At 32.8% G+C, this 17,732-nt stretch overlaps 1 protein-coding gene across 1 annotated transcript in view; it reads left to right on the top strand.

The window, feature by feature from the left end:
- SKAP1 (src kinase associated phosphoprotein 1) overlaps positions 1-17,732 on the top strand; it is a 312,290-nt gene that overhangs the window by 104,075 nt on the left and 190,483 nt on the right. The window contains exon 4 of the mRNA XM_077164647.1: positions 1,347-1,445. Coding sequence (XP_077020762.1) covers positions 1,347-1,445 — 99 coding nt within the window. The remainder of the gene's footprint in view (positions 1-1,346; positions 1,446-17,732) is intronic.

Below are 17,732 nucleotides of genomic sequence, written 5' to 3'. Positions count from 1 at the left end.
ATAGTACAGGAGAGCATTTCTTCTGGCTTCGACTGGCAATTGTCTTTGAGATGTTTTTAAAATTACTTTTCTTTTCCACAATAAACTCTAGTTTATTTCTAAAGTCCTGTTTCTGCAGGTGTTCAGCTCAGTTATGGACATCTATTGAATGCTGAGTATTCCTGGAAGAAAGTCTAGATATGATCATCTAATTTATGGAAAGAGAAGGCTACAGCCCATTCTCTTTTTATCATTTTATACCCTCCCTGTCCTTCTAGTTTAATTGTAGGAAATAAACCTTGAAAGTGAGGCAATACAGATTCTATGTAGGTTGTTTGGTTTCACTGCTCCCTAGTTGAAATCCAGGGCCAAAACTCTACAGTGTTTACTGAGATTAGCATTGGTGATTTCCTTTGGAAATTAGTATTTGAGATAATATGAAATTCAGTTGAAAATCCCCTTTTCATGTTTGTGAAATGAACTGAGCAGCTGTGGTGTCCTTTTATCAGCATACCATACCTCTGTTTGGGGAATTTTAAGGAAAACCGTTTGCAATGCATAGCCTTTTCTTCCGGCTTCTGAATGAGCTAATATCTTCCATCTGAACCTTTTAAAGTATCATAATAGCATCGGCCACTTCTACAAAATACAATCCAATGTATGTTGAAAACACCCAAAAGGGATTAGCAGTGTTTTAATTGCATAATTCAGTATTGCATATACATTACCTTTTATCAAAGCCATTTTACAGAACAAATATTACCTTCTTAGGGCTTTTAGAATTCCTAGGAGATAGGTTGCTTAGACTGTAAACTAGAATTACAAAGGGAGAAATTTCTTAAGGTTGCAAAACAAGTAGTGATTTAAACAGGAATAAAACCCAGCAGCGTCTAGGTTCTATTTTTACTTCTCCTACTTTACAGAAAAGGAAAGAGTATTGACCTTGCTACATTATGTTAGGTATAGAAGTTTAACTTTTTGCTTCTCTTTCATTTGGAAATATAAAAAGGAAGAAGTATTCAGAGTAAAGCTTGTAATTAAGGGAAACAGGGAGTATTTGAATAAATATTAATATAGCTGTTTTCATTCTAAGTGTGATGTTATGGAGAAGTTTCTTGTCAAGAGCTCTCCCACTCTAAAGATGATAGTACTTAGGTTCTAGTTAGAGAGTTACTTGAGTGAAAGATTTCCCATCCATGTATGTTAATTCTTGAACTTATTTGTCTGTTTCTCATATGTTAATGGATAGTGGTCTTGCCTATCAAGTAAAACTTGTATCGCTTTTTGGAGAATACCAGAAAAGATTTACAAATACTTTTATAAAGATATTCAAAGCTATCTTATTTTCTTTCTGTTTTGTTCCACAGTGGGAGACCAAGGTGAAAACCTCCTAGGACAGGACAGCTCTGATGATAATCACAGTGGAACTCATGGCCCTTCCCTCCTGTCAGATTATCTGGACGAGGGTGAGTGTTATGTTTCTGGATTTTGGGTGTCCATACTTCACCGTTAGTCCTGGTGTCTTCACCTTTTGTCATTTTGCATCCAGCACTGTCAATGGATTGTCTGTATTGGTAATCACTACTTTGCAAAGAACAACTATTTGGTTCATTGTGGTGCTGATCCTCCTTGGTAATTCAGTACTTCTGAAGTTAATGTATTTAGGGAAATACTAACTCCATACTGGAGCAGGAAGACATCGTTATTGATCTTTTTTTATAAGAACTGTAGCATGAGAGCATTTGAAGATGCAGGGCCCAGTTTACTGTTCTTTCAGATTTCTTAGCTTCACTGAGTTGCATGAGAATTAGGAGCTTTAATTTAATGATTATGGAATTATTAATTTATTGTGGATCATTTGAATCCCTTGAGCGCATCATATTATAATAAGATACCGTTTTCACTCATGCTTCTCATATACCCCTGATGGTACCGATGTTGTTCAAGGGAAGGGGAAGCCACAGGAACCACAATGCAGCTCCTCCTGGAGCATCAATTTTGCTTGAAGATTTGGGAATAAGAGGAGTTAAATATTGCAGCTATTATAAATATTATTTTTTAATATTACAACACTTGGGTATGTAATAGAGTAGAATGCAAAATACACATGATTTTTAAGATAAGATACATGAATGTAAAGATTTTGGCCTGGTAATTTCTAGTTTCTTGCTCAGGCATGGATCTCCCAAGGGTTTATTGGGCCTATTCTGGCGTTTGGCCACCAGAGTAGGTTTCATTGTCACTGATGCACACGGATATCTTATCAAAGTCTCTATCATGCTTTTCCCAGTGTGGAGAAATGATAGAGATAGTACTAAATTGAATATTAGATTGTAAGCATATAATTCATTTAAGGGTTGGGACTTAAATTGATAAATAACTTTTTATTTCTCTCTAATAGTCTGTAACCTTTCCATTTCTTTACCTTCTTAATTTCTCTATTTTGTTTTCCAAGCATTTATAATACCTATTTTTACTTCTCTTCTTGGTTAGTTAATTTATCCATTAAGTGTTATTTCATTTAACCCTTTTGACAATTCCTATTTCCCTCCTTTCAATGAACTGATAACCTCCTTTCAGGAAACTGATATCAGAATTACAGATTTAATAACAGAGATGTATTTTATTTCACTTGAGTTTTGTGTACCAGCAGTTAGCATTATCCAGGTTTTTAAAATTGGGCCTTGTAATGTGGGATCTGTATTCATAGGTTATATTGGTTTAGATATTACACTGAAGTCATTGTATGGATTAAAACCTTAATAATTACATTGGTAGCTGATCAGTAATTGTAGAAAATTAACAGTGCAAAACATGAAAAAATCACCTTTTAATTTGTTCTTGATTAATCTAATGTTTGGCAGAATTAGAGCAGTAGTGCCTAATTAATCCATAGGTCACTTATTTGGTATTTCCAACTTTCCCAAACACATCTGAGAATACAATAAGTATGCTAGAAAGATCCCTAAATTGAAATAGATGTTACTGAGTCCCAAGTTAACACTTGTAAGAGCCCTGGAAGCCCTCTTACAAATTTCTAATCATTATAATGTTTTGGTTTCTCAGCCAAAAGTAGAGTGGAGCATCAAATTAGAAGAAGGGGTACTGTGAAGGCATTAGTTAATAGGTAACACTGATGTAGGAAACAATTAAACACTTATATAGAAAACAGAAGCTATAAAGAAAATAAAATTTATATAGGAGCTCAAAAAGCATAGCAGCCTGGAGCCATTTATACTGTAGAGGAAAGTGGCCCAAGCTCTGCCAGAGCTCAGTACTTTAATAAATTAAAACTTTTTAAGCTAGCATTTATTGAGCACTATGTTGCCTTGTGTCTATGTTCAATATATTATTATTTATTTAATCCTCAGAACAGCCCTAAGAGGTAGGCACTAGGATATCCTCATTTTATGGATAAAAGAAGTGGAATCCAGAGAAGTAAACTTACCTAAATTACACATCTAGTAAGTAGTAATGTCAGAATTTAAATATAAGTATATCTGGCTCTAGAATCTCTGCTCTTAACCTTTCCACTGTTTTTATCTGACTTATTCAAAAGATGGATTAATGATCTAGGCATTTTGGTTAAGAATTTACAAATGCACATAGTGTGCTTAAAAAATATTTTCGTTAAAAGTAGTTAAAATTAAAAAGGAAATTAGTGCTAAAAGAGGTAAATCTATTATCTGGAACATTCCAAAGTAGAAAACTGTTTCATAATGGTCTCCATAAGTAAGGTGTTAATTATATTAGTTATAGTAAAGTCTTACTTAATAGATTTTTGGTTTTGGTTTTATACTTAAAAGAATTCCCAGAGTGACATAGTCAGTGGTAGGGGTAGGAATAGACTTGTTTATGTACTAAAAACTTGATTTTAGGATACTGAGATAATATTTAAACAATTTCTTCAAAACCTTGAATCTGGCACAAAACGTAAGTACCTGATGCATAATAGGCACAATAGATGCTTGTTCTTTTTCTTTGAAAAATGAAGATACATTTTCTATGAAATTAAAGAGAGGCTAATAAAGTTGTTAAAACTTTGAGTAAACTTTATATCCTTTCTATTTATATTTTACTACTGTAGGTAATACTAACTCTTGGTTTGCTGCCTATTCACCATTTTAACAGATACTTATTCAGAGATTACAAGAAAATACTAAAGTACTGTGCTAAACTGCTAATGAGATATACAGTGAAAAGTAGACACAGTTCCTGCCCTCGTGGAGCTTACCATCTCACTGGGGAAATGAACTATTAAAAAGTAAACAAATGAACAAATATAAAGTTAGTGTCTTCATTTGCTAGTGAGATAGCTAAGGTGATCCTCCAGGAAAAAAGATATTCTTCTTTTCTAACTTTCTTTGTAATGACAATTGTTTTATGCTTTTTGAATTTTTATCTTTATTAGAAAAATGAAAGGTCACTGTTAAAATGTAAAACTATTTCAACTTCATTATCTTCTACCTCCAACCAGAACAGTGTCCTAAACTAACAATTCTAGAAGGACACATTGTCTGACCCATCCACCCATAACTTTAATTATGAAAGCAATAACCGTGATGCGTGCCATATTTGGGTCATGCCTTTGTGAAAACTACAAAGAGATCTAGAAGAATATGGAAACCTGGCCAGGTGCACAGCAAAAAAATGAAAACCAGGTTTAAAGGCTAAACCATGCATAAATGAGAGCATGTTGCTACCTAATCACAATTCCTTCTCCTTTTTTTTTTTTTTATTAATTAAAAAAAATTAACTAACACAACAATAGAAATCAATCCATTCTACATATGCAATCAGTAATTCTTAATATCATCACATAGGTGTATGGTCATCATTTCTCAGTACATATGCATCGATTTAGAGAAAGAAATAGCACTACAACAGAAAAAGAAATAAAGTGATAACACAGAGAGAAAACACAAATAAAAATAAAAAGTACAAAAATATATAAGAGAAAAAAAAAAACAAAACAAACAAAAAAAAAACTATAGATCAGATGCAGCTTCATTCAGCGTTCCAAGATAATTACATTACAATTAGGCAGTATTGTGCTGACCATTTTTTTTTTTTTTTTAGACGTCATACCATTCTACATATGCAATCAGTAATTCTTAACATCATCACATAGATGCATGATCATCGTTTCTTAGTACATTTGCATCGGTTTAGAAGAACTAGCAACACAACAGAAAAAAGATATAGAATGTTAATATAGAGAAAAAAAATAAAAGTAATAATAATAGTAAAAAAAAAACAAAAACCTATAGCTCAGATGCAGCTTCATTCAGTGTTTTAACATGATTACTTTACAATTAGGTATTATTGTGCTGTCCATTTTTGAGTTTTTGTATCTATTCCTATTGCACAGTCTGTATCCCATCAGCTCCGATTACCCATTGTCTTACCCTGTTTCTAACTCCTGCTGAACTCTGTTACCAATGACATATTCCAAGTTTATTCTCGAGTGTCGATTCACATCATTGGGACCATACAGTATTTGTCTTTTAGCTTTTGGCTAGACTCACTCAGCATAATGTTCTCTAGGTCCATCCATGTTATTACATGCTTCATAAGTTTATCCTGTCTCCTTTTCTTTTGTAAGTACCTTCAGTCTGAGGATGGCAGGCTGTACCCTATGGAGAGACACCTACACGAGCATAACCCCACCATTGGGAATGAAAACTTGTTAACAAATAATTACATTTAGATTTCTAACCTTGGGGAGGTATGGGCTTTACTATATTGAAGAAAAAATGTTTGGTTTGAAGCACAGAGTATAATAACTTTAAAAAGGTCACCCAACCATGAAGCCCAAGGTCTGTGTGCTTTCAGTGTCCAAAATATACAATAGATTTTAATGTGTCTGTAAACTAATTTCATTAGTATACTGAAGAACACCTGTGTACATATATTATTTAAAAGACGGGCTGGGGAAAGTGATGGTTCTATAAATAGGGTATAGTGACTTTCTAGAAGAAAGAGAAAAAATGAAATTATTTTATAAAAGAAGAAGCCCAAAATGTATAATAATGTATTATTATGAAATATGTATCCTTGCATTCTAATTAAAGAAAGGGTGTTAAACTGATATTGAATAGATATACTTGGAAGGAAGTGAGAAAGAATCCTTTTAGAATTTATTGTTTACTCAGAATATTGAAGCTTAGGGAAGGTTTTATTCTCCAGAAAGAGAAGGAATAGAAAAGGTATTCTCATCCTTGGAGAAGAATAATAACGAATAACTGGAGAGCTTTTTATTGATAAATAGTGGCCATTTTCAAGTCCATGATTTTTCTGAAAGATGGATTCAATACTATATAGAAGATTCTGAAAATAAAAGAATATCAGCATTTTACAGCTATGTGTTTACACTTTTTTTCCATTTTAGCTCTGAAATACATCAATTTTGAATTTAAGATTAAGAATAGTAGGTTTTGTAGAGAATTTTTGGTTTTTATTTTTATAAAAATGGTAAGAAGATGTTATATCTGAATGTATTTTAAGCAAAATTATTTTAGTGTTGTGGATTAAAAATGAGAGCTTAATTTATTGATTCAATTTTTGTGGCTGGAATTCAAGTTTGTCTTAAATTTCATTGTACCAGAGTTAGAACCAGAGGTTCTAAGAGTTGGAAAGGACGATAAAGTCCTCTAGTAATAGGAAGCAGACACCGAGTATTTATTAAGCTGTACCAAGTGTATTTCATTTAATTCTCAAGCTAGCTGTGGGGGAAAGGTACTTATCTTCATGTTACAGGTAAAGAAATTGAGGCTTAGGGAAATTAAGTGAATTGGCTAAGTGATGACATATCTAATCCATGAGGCGATTGGAATTCAAATAGTTCCAAAGCTGATTACCTGAATGTTTGTCCTTTGTAGATGCCTATTCTACAGAGACATCTCTGTATACATCTTTTCCTCACTGCTTTTTCTACCAGATATAATGTTGATTTTTGAAATTAATGTATTCAGTTTTATCCTAAATATTATCCTCTAAGTACTACCTTAACTGTATTCCAAAAAACGTACTGATTTCATTATAATTCATAGTCCCATCTAAGTATTTTGTAATTTCCTTTGTGATTATCCTCTTTAAACTATATGTTAATATTTAGAAGTACTTTTTTGTGTTTTTGTTTTGATTTGTTTTAGTTTCTAGGAACTATTAAATCTGCTTTTTTATTGACTTCTAATTTTATTGCATATTAGTTTAAGAAGATAGTCTATATTATTTTGATTCTTTGGACTTTTTTGTAATTTTTTGTGGCCTAGAGCATGATCTGTTTATGCTTATATGTTTTAGACTCCCCATAAGTATGTATTGAATAAACTCTTACTATTTTGGTATTTTTAAATAGTATTATTCAAATATTTTTTCTCCTAGCTTATCTTTTTTTTTTTTTTTGCATGGTCAGGCGCTGGAAATCTAACCCAGGTCTCCGGCATGGCAGGTGAGAACTCTGCCTGCTGAGCCACTGTGGCCACCCCTAGCTTATCTTTCATCTGCTGAAAAGGCTCTGTTAAAATCTCCCATTGCAGTTGTAGATTTGTCTATTTTTACATGTTTGTTTTACGTTTTTAAGGTCACATTATTAGGTACTTTTAAAGACCGCTAATCATTTAAAAAATTTTCCTTTTATTGTGCTGAAATCCTATCCTTGAAACTTCCACTGATTAAACTAGTTTTGCCATCTCAGTCTACCTAGTGCACCCCCTGTTAAGACTTCAAAATTGTTCACAAACCAATTTGAGATCCCTGTTGTGAGTTGTGTGTTATAAGTTGTATATAAGGCCTTATTTTAATATATACATTATATTTGTTTTGTGAAATAAACTGCAGTTCTTAAAATGCTTACTGAGTTGTGTGAACTAATGATACATTAAGGTTAGTGACCTTACCCATCAGAGTAAAACTTAGGCAGAATCCTACTAACAACTTTAGAGGAAAATGTGCATATTGAAGGTCCAGCCATTGATACCCTAGTACCATGTGAATTAGTGGTCAAAATGTAGTGAAATATTTGCTTCTTTCTCACTGATGGGGTCTGGCCCATTACTTTCTTCACATGTATTTTTTTTTAATTACATAAACTATGTGAATGCATTTGCAATATATAGTTCCTTTACATTCTATGATAGGATGATAATGAAAGTGACTTGATAGTCTCTCTCTCTCTCTCCATATATAAATATATAAATAAGCATACATGTGTGCATACATATGTGCATACATTCAGGTATACATTCATCTTAATTTCTTTTTATTCTTCAGTTACTTTCATTTTTGTTCCTAGCAGGTATATTTTTCTTTAATAAATGCACATAATCCTGTCAACACTATAGAACTTATGTGTGTGTGTGTTTAGAGGTACATGCTATAATGTACAAATAATTTGTTTCCATATCTGTGTTTTGGGACCAACGAACAAGTTGTACAGTAAGGCATGTACTTTCATGAATATGGTGTATTTCTGAATAGGTTCTGTTGGTCTCAGATGAGTCCATCAGATTTCAGATTATTGGGAGAAATTAAGGACTTGGTGCTGAGTTAACTGTGATAAGGGTAAGTAAACTGTCACTCAGGATCTCTGTGGCCTCTTTCATGAAGATAAATGTTTTATTAGATCTAAGACATCATGTCGTTTATATAGTCTGGTATAAATCACAGATGAAAATGACTAACTAGATTTCAAAGTTGACAGTAATTTATATAACTTAAACAAATGATTACCAAGGATTATACATGTTTTGTGAAGAATAAAAAACAGTAACAATTATCTGTCTATGAACTGCCCATTTTTCATTCTTTGGCCCAGCATGGTTTGGGCTCTTGGTGTGCATTTAAACTCTAACCTTCCATCCAGTACCTTGTGAAGCACTCTCATATGTGAGAAGATGGCTGGATATCTTCAGTAATTCTTCTTTCACTAAAATAAACTCCTTGCAGATTTAACGCATGTCTACATTTTCATGAAATTTTTAGAGCTCTAAGAGACTTGGTAAAGTCTCCCTTTTACTGAAGAAGAACCCAAATTCTAAAGCCAAGTGTTTTAGCTTCTATGACTAGTAAGTGTCAGAGCCGGTACCGAGACCACCTCCGTGGGCTTGGCCTCTCTGCTACTCGCACTGTTCTGGGGGATTGCTTGTCCTCCCTCACCTGGATAATCTCAGCATGCTTCTGAGCCCAGCACCCAAACAGCTTTGCAGGAGAGTAATCTTTATTCTTAAGCTATTTTTTTAAAGTTTCAGTCAAGTTCTTCAGACATTTGTGTCTCTCTTGCCTACTTAACTTTTTATCTTTTTTCCAAGATGAATTGGGAGAAGTATATTTTATAAAGAATTTTGAAGTGCTCCATAATTACTAAAAATTATAAATATGAAAGACATACAGTAAGTCCCTGAATTGATTTGACATAAATTTATTAATTATCTTTTTTGGCCTGTCTGTGTTATAGATTTTAATATACTGCCGAAGGGAGAGTTAGTTATTGAATACCCATGCTTGAATGACCTTATTTAATCATGAGTTTAGATGCTCTGTGGAGAATACAAGAGAATGATAGGATGTGATCCCTTTCCTTAGAGACCATGTAATTTAGTTGGAGAGAGATTTAGACAACCTCACAACAAAGTAATCAAGTGCTGATGATGAGGTACAGATTTGCAGAAAAGACTAATAGGTTGAACTTGTAGTAGTTGAAAAACATTTGATCTGGGTTATGGCCAAAGTATTTTTAGAAGTATTTCCCAGAGCGAAAGTCCATTCTTTGAAAGGTCAAACGTTTATTGAACTTCCACCATAATTAGTAATGAAATAATGGTCATTATACGTGCAAATAGTTGATTTTTAAATGAGTGACTTTCCAAATAAGATTTAACTGTTACATAGGTTCGATTCTTTGTTTCTTTTTTTCCAAATTCTGAACTTGTCAAGAATATTTAATGGCAAAGTGAAAGTTATAGTATATGATTATTGAACGCATTAGTGTGGTTGTTTCAGGGGTGGTAAAATAATCAGTATTTTGGTTGCTTATTTAAGTATATAATGTAATGTATATACCAGATTGATATGTAAGTCAACCAGAAGTGGGGAGGGATTCTACATCTTTGCATGCTATTTATTGGATATATTATATACCATGCGTAATTACCTTATTCTTAGACTCTCTTGTAAGTAGACACAGCATCTCCATAATAGATGAACATTGAAGTACCCCAAGGTTAGCTAGCTTACTTGGGGCAATCAAGTATAGAGTTCTAGAATCGTGTATTTTCAGATATGGCTTTAACCAACAGACTGCCCTTCCTCAAGTTCTAAAGTCATTGACCATTATTATCTCAAAGTCTAATACAACTTAAAAGTGAATGAATTTTATTTAAGCATAAGACAAGTATATACATGCACACACTTTATATATGTCTGTTCAACTCTTCATACTTTGCTTGTCTTTGTTTTTTTCTATTAACCATAAATTCTTTTGAGCTAACATAGAACTCTTAATTTTAGAAGTAAAATGGAAATATTAAACAATGCTGTTAAAAATAATGCTTCTGAGGGTGCATGGGTGGTTAAGTGGTAGAATGCTCGTCTTCCATGCAGGAGGCCCAGGTTCAATTCCTGGACCATGTACCCTCCCCCCAAAAAACAAAACAGTGCTACTGAAACACCTGTTACTCTATAATATTATGGTCTACAGGGAAAGATTGCCAGATTCACAAATTGTATTACACTTATGCACTAGACTGCCTTTCTGGCTTTGAGTGACAGCCTTCCTCCCCCTCCAAAGTAGCTTATGCTCAGATACACTCATGTAGTTGGAAAGAGTGCCTTCTCTGGCTTGCGAAAGATTGAGATTCAGAGGGAAGTTGTTACTTCATGGAAAGTTTCCATTTATAGAATCCTTTATCTGAATTTGGCAGATCTATTCTATTTCTATAAGTTGTTAGAATATTGCTTACATGTAATATCGTATATAAAAAATATAGTATATTTTCATGAAACTGTCAGAAAGGTAGACATCATTGTTGTAATTATTTTTATAAATATTATTTCATAATAACACCCCAAATTTTGCTTTAATCAGCAAAATATAGGGTTAACTGGGATCATGAGCTCTCTTTCCTACAAATGATCATTATCATCATTGAAAGACATTTATGAATGCTCAAGAACATAGTTGGACCTAGAGATTGTCAGAGGTTATGAAAAAAAAATCATTTGAGTTATCTAATCTAGCCCTTTTAATGAATTCACATCATTCTTACTAATATCTCATTTAATTAATTATCAAATATAACGATTATGCTTTGAATCCTTCCTTTGTAGGCTGTCTTTCCCGCCCAACTACTATTACTAATTTATTCTTCATGTCTACCCTCAACCTTTCCTTCCTTAGTTTCAGGCCATTGCTCTTTTCTATACTGCCTTCTGAGACTGAATAATTCATTTATATTGTTACTTTTGTAAGGTATTGAAAGGCTGTGAACATTTATCCCTAGAGTCTTTACTTGTCCAAACGACATAAATTTTAGTTCTCTTAATCCTTACCTTACCTTGTCATACTCTCAAATTCTTGCGTGTTTTATCATACTCTTTGATGTTTTCCTTTCCAAGGGGATTATCTAAGGGAGCAGTCTTTGGTGGTCGTGGGTTGTGGGGCGGGGGTATGCTAAAGTGTAAACACATATAAACCACTAGAAGATGCTTGAGTAGTTATTTGATGCTGGTGTTGGTGATCATCTGTTGGGCATTCCAGTGTAGTGCTTGTTTTGGCATATGTTGGAATATATGTGTATTTTAATACCTTAATGTATTATGGCCTGTTGTAATTGAATGTCTATAAAGTAGCAGTTGAGGATTTTATAGACCTTGGAAAAGATTAGAATTCTCTAGCCCCCTCTTGTGGTAAAATGAAATTCTACTTTTGGGCTTTTCTGGATTTTTGTTTTAGTGAAGAGGAAGGCTAAAATATATAAATTCTTAACATGTGAGCATAGGGAATGAACTCAAATAAAATTACATGTGTGTGAATGTATACACATATAGTCGTATCTGAGAAATTCCTGTTTTTTAATTTTATCAGTGCCCTTAAAAACTAAAAGATAGTACTTACAACTGTCATTTCAGTATATTTTATTACTGCACAAGTCAGGGAGAGGACAAATAAAATAAAACCGTAATTCTGAGGCTCTTAGATTCCTAGCCACATTAGTAAGGGGCATTTTCATATGAATTTTAAAACAGTTTTACAGGCATTTTCTCTTACTAATAATAAATGGATGTGGTTAGCATTTCTGACAGACTTAGACCTCCTATAACTCCTATTACATTAATTTTACCAGTTTTACTATTTGTTAATGTAGCATTTCTTCTCCAGTGGATGTATATATTAATCATGTTCTAGTAGGTGGCAAATAGCTGAAGGAAAGACTGAACTGCTATGCAAACGAGTTCATGTGTATTGCCCATGGAATAAAGTAACTTCTGCAAGTAACACAAAATTATGTTTGTTTTTTGGGAGATTACTAAATGTAACTGTTCTGTGTTGGAATAGTTGGTCTCTAGACTAGAACCAATCAATGAAAATGTGCTATTAAATATACTTTACACAGGAACCAATCAATGAAAATGTGCTGTTAAATGTACTTTACACAGCAATTCAGGAAGCAGAGACTAAAATTAGGCACTGTTCCTAAGTTGTTTTTTTTAGTTACTCAAAAATCTTAAGTAATGGTTAGGGTAGGTTACTTCTATGCTTAAGTCAAATTCTGATGAAAATGTGCTATCCAATTTAAAAATTCAGAGAACTCGATATAACTTGAAGGAGACCATACTTTTTAAATATCAAATATTGTTTTTTACCCAAGAAGGAATATCAAATATTATGCTAGATGAGGAATTGTAGGAGAAGAATGCTATAAAGGTAGCAGACCAAAATGAAAAGGAGTCAGGCACAGGTGAAATGAGTGAGAATAATAGTACAGTGATTTAAATATTAAATTGAAAACTGGTAGTTTTCATTGACTTTCTTTTTTTCTCCCCTGTTTGAAGAGATGATAGTTATTTTAGAAAAATAGAAAAATCAATTCACATTTGCTAAATTATGTATTTCTCCCTTAAGATGTGTGAATAAAATTTTAATCTTAGATAGTTATTAATTTTTAGTATTGGCATTCCTATAAGCATCTGAAGACAAAAACCTCTTAATAACAAAGCATTTATGGCTCTTTAGAGGACTAGTTTAATTTTTGCCATTTCTAAAAAACAATAGTTTGATGTAACATTTTTGAGATTTACCTGCAACCAGGTTAGGTGATCTTATTCACCCCAATTTCTTGACATATGCAGGCTTCTCAGGCACCTCCCCTACTTGATTTTTTTCATGTAAAGCCTGTGCTTTCCATGAGGCAGACTAAAATGCAAATTTTCATAAAAACTTTGTAGCATTTTTATTTTGCAGCATTTCCTACTCAGAGAGGATCAGAAAATGGCCTTTAACTATACCTGTGCTATTTACTGTCATGTATATTTCAGTGGGATTTGTTACTAATAAATTGCAAATGCTCTTGGATATACATTCTCTGACTATTGATTTTAAATTTTGCTATCTGAATTTTCACAAAGCTCTCACGTGAATAGCTTTCTTCCTTAGAGATCTGTCTTTACCTAGCTATGGCAAAAATTTCATTCTAGAAATACTTATTAACCCCAAATATTAATCAGCTTGAAATTTTGTAGTCTTTCTTTTAACATTAAAATTAGGAAAATTATAATTACCAATATCTTGAATAATTATGGTTAGTAACACTATAATATAGAAGTAATTTGCAAAAGTTTGACTTTTGTAGTTATAAGGAAATATCAAATGGTCGGTTGGAGTGTCATGATAGTTATCATGACAGTTATCAAAGTGTAGGATAGAAGAGTTTCCTAGGAAACTACATCTGAGTTTTTATTAAGTATCTTATTATTTTATTTATTATAATTTGAGGCTGAAAGTAAGGCAGACTACGGCTATCTTCCTTATTTTCTTTCTTTGTATTTGTAGATACCTTCATTTATAAAGCAAGCATCTTTGTGGATGTTCCTAAGGAATATCAGAACAATTAAAGGAGGTCTTCATGTGGAATCTTTTCCATGTTTGCCTCCTCAAAAATAATACATTTATTTAAATTTTATAATGTTCGTTCTTAAAGTGTTTCCCCACTAATTTGGAATTCCTTAGAATTCTCTTTTCATTTGGGATGAAACACATTAAAAAGGAGCCAAACGGGAAACTTTTTATGGTTTTGTATTTATTTGTTCCATGGATAAATTTTCAAATCATAATATGATTTCTTAACTCTAAATATACTAACTTTTTTAGGGATATATTTCATTCATTGCTAAGAGGCACTATATGTAGCTTCTCTTAACAGAAAAACATTTTTTTCTTTTCAGCTATGTAAGTCCCAGCTGTGTCCAATTTAGAGAAAATGGTATGTGGGAGAATAATGACTTTTCATATCAAATGCAAAGAAATTTAAAACAAATGTTGGAAAAGTTGATATTAAATCCAGTTCATTTAGGAAGGCTAGGCAAAAAAAAAAAAAAAAAGGGAATTAACTTGTGAAGGTACATTAGTCATAAACTTTTTGTTTGTTTGTTTTTAAGAAGTTAGTTAAATAGCTGGAATTGCACAAGTGATTTGGCCACTTCTGAGTCAAGTGAATAATTGTAGCACATTTTACAGTTCACATGATTATTATAGTGTGATATACTGTATTTTGAAATTGATTGTTGCAGTATGTTTTCATTGTACAAAACATTACAGAGACCCCAGACCAGCACTTCTACAGTGCTGTAGAAGTCACCACTAGAGAAAAAGTTTCACAACATTAAGTTTACTCTTCCTATATGAAATAGGCAAAATTGAGTTCTGTCTGATTTAGTTATAATGGTCTTTAAACCTTTACCCAAGTTATCACTCTCAGTAATTCTAACATATTCTGTTTTTCAGTCCAAATGATGAAAGAGCATACTGGGTATGATTTTCAATATATGGCAAAGTATAAAATTAGGAAAAAATCTCTATGAAATTTTTGCACACTCTGCTAAATGAATTATTGAAATTCCGATAAAGAATTTAAAAAAGAAACGTAAAAAGCAGTGTGGGTTTTATTTTTCCCTCAATCCTTTCAGCCCTCATAAATATCTCCATGAGAGTCATATCTGCAGAGTTAGAAAAGAATATATCCTATAATATTTACCCGATCAGGAAGATTTTTAAAACATGGCATCTCAATGTGAGATATTGACTGAGGTGGGCTGGCAGGTTTACTGGTCTGGCAGATAGAGCAGGCTCACAGTAAATCCATGTGGTAAAAACCCCTGAGAAGTTTTTGATTAAGAAACTTTTACAATCCTTTAAAAATGAAATATACTGGTCATTTTTTAAATGATAAAAGCAGGTATTTTATGTGTTGCCTGAACTTCAGTTTCTGAAATATATTTTAATGAGTTCATGATATGAAAGTTCTTGGATTTTAAGATGTTAACACAAATTATCAGTTCATGGTCCGACATGTCCAGAGAGTGTGTAAAAAAGAAATAATTAAAAATAAGCCTACTCAGCAAAAATAAGAATATATTTTTACATCTTAAACCAGAAAACCTACATTCAGAGGAGAGTTTAATATTTTCTTTTACAAATGTTACCAGTGATTTAAATCTGTAATAATATAATATGCTGAATGGCTACATTGAAGAAACTATTTTAAAATAACAAATGTAATATAAGATATATTATGCACTTAAAAAAAAAACTAAAGTTATGAGATGGTAAAGGCTTTACATACACTTTACAGGTTGCATTTCCACTTAGAATCAGTAAGAGCAATGATTAATTTAAAACATAATATAACAAGACTGTTGTGGTAAACAATTTTACTAGGAAAATGAGGTTAGAATAATAATTGATATAGAAGTTCACAATTAAACTAAAGGTTACAGTTTATTGAGAATTAAATTTTGAAGATGGATCCTGCTCCCTCAAAGAACCACTTGTTCGATGCATATATTATCCCCCTTCCTTAGGTGCTTTATTAATTAATTAGTCTTATTAGTAAAGAGGCCACATAGATCGCCCTTCTTGAATTTTTCATAAAAGCTAGTGTTTAATCCAATTAGATTTTTTTTAAAGTCTTATATGATTAAGCATTTTAAAACTTTTTTTTAATGAGGTGAGAGCAGAGGTTAAAAGAGATCTATGTCTCAAATTGATTTCCGGTTGCTGTTGAAGAATACACTCTGTGTCTATATATTCTCCTAAATTAAATCTGATATAAAAAAAATCCACAACACCCCAATAACAAAAACTGCCCCTTAACTCACTGGGACCTGTGTTCTACTCCAGTTTCAGGAGAAGCAACTAAAACAATCGGCATCATTCTTCACCTAGATAATGCTTTCTCTGCAGCTAATAGCTCCTTGTTCATCAGGGAAACGAATGTGCACAGAGGTGACATGCTTTTCACCCAGTGCTCTTTGTTCTAGGGTCCCTCAGACTGATTATATCAGCCTTAGCACTGACAAATATCTCCCCAAACTTTAACACTATGTTAAATTGAGTTATGGGGTTTTAAGGTTACACTTCTCTGGCTGAAGGTTGATTGTCTCTGAGAGATAAAGGAATTGTGCTCAACAGTAACGGAATCCTTGCTGTGGGATAATCCAGGTTATTGAACTCATAGCTCTCTTTGTTTAGTTACTTGGTGTTTCTTATTTTGTTTCTCTTGGAAAATGACTGGCTACTAAATTGGTGATTCACCAGTTTACCCCTCCCCCAAAGATATTTTAGAAAAATCCACAAACATTCTAGTACATGAAGAAACAAGACAACTCGAGCAAATAGAACCACTCTCTGAGATGTGGTATCACTTAGAGTACAACAACTGCTAGAAGCAAGATGGGCTCGGTTATTGTTTGCCCTTCCCCTGCCATCCTGAATGTGTTAGAGTCTGAGGATATAAAATGTTTCTTTTCTTTTTCCCTAGTCGTCTAATGTCTCATGCATGCAGTTTAATCTCTGTTTTAAAAAAAAAGCGAACAAAAAAGTTATGAATTTTGAATTATGTGCTGAAGACAAAAATTTCAGACTTGCTGTCCAGGCAAAATTTTAAGCTGCAGCCTTTGTTAGTGAGTGCTGGTGATCATTCTTTATGCCAGTCTTTGCAATTCCAGTCCACTATGGCACTCCATAAAATGCCTTTGTGTAAAATTACTGAGTAATGGTAAATTAAAACCTGTCCGATGAATTGTAAATACTTGATTTTTCTCCATATCATATAAATTTGAGAACTACTATGAATAGAATTTATAATACCATAGAGAAGATCATTAGCTGCATTCTAGTAATATCAGAGAAATTCCTATTAAGGGAGTAGGATTTGAACAAACACATGACACCATTCTACAAAAGATTTACTAGCCTGACCTTCATTATCAACAGCAACAATCACTTACTTAGCACCTAACTATGCTGAATACATAACACTATAAAGTAAATAAGTAATTCTTTCTATAATAAATTTATTGCATGACTACCATGTGCCACACCCAGTGTTTTACATGCGTTATCTCTAGTAATCACTACTATGGTGTAGTAGTAGTAGTATTCCCATGTTGCAGATGGATAAACTGAGCATCAGAGAGATTAAATAATTTGCCCAAGGACCTCAGCTAATAAGATGGCAGAGCCAGGATTTGAGCAA

Source organism: Tamandua tetradactyla, chromosome 6 (genome assembly GCF_023851605.1).
Source record: "Tamandua tetradactyla isolate mTamTet1 chromosome 6, mTamTet1.pri, whole genome shotgun sequence".
NCBI lineage: Eukaryota > Metazoa > Chordata > Mammalia > Pilosa > Myrmecophagidae > Tamandua > Tamandua tetradactyla.
This window is presented reverse-complemented; position numbering and strand designations above follow the sequence as displayed.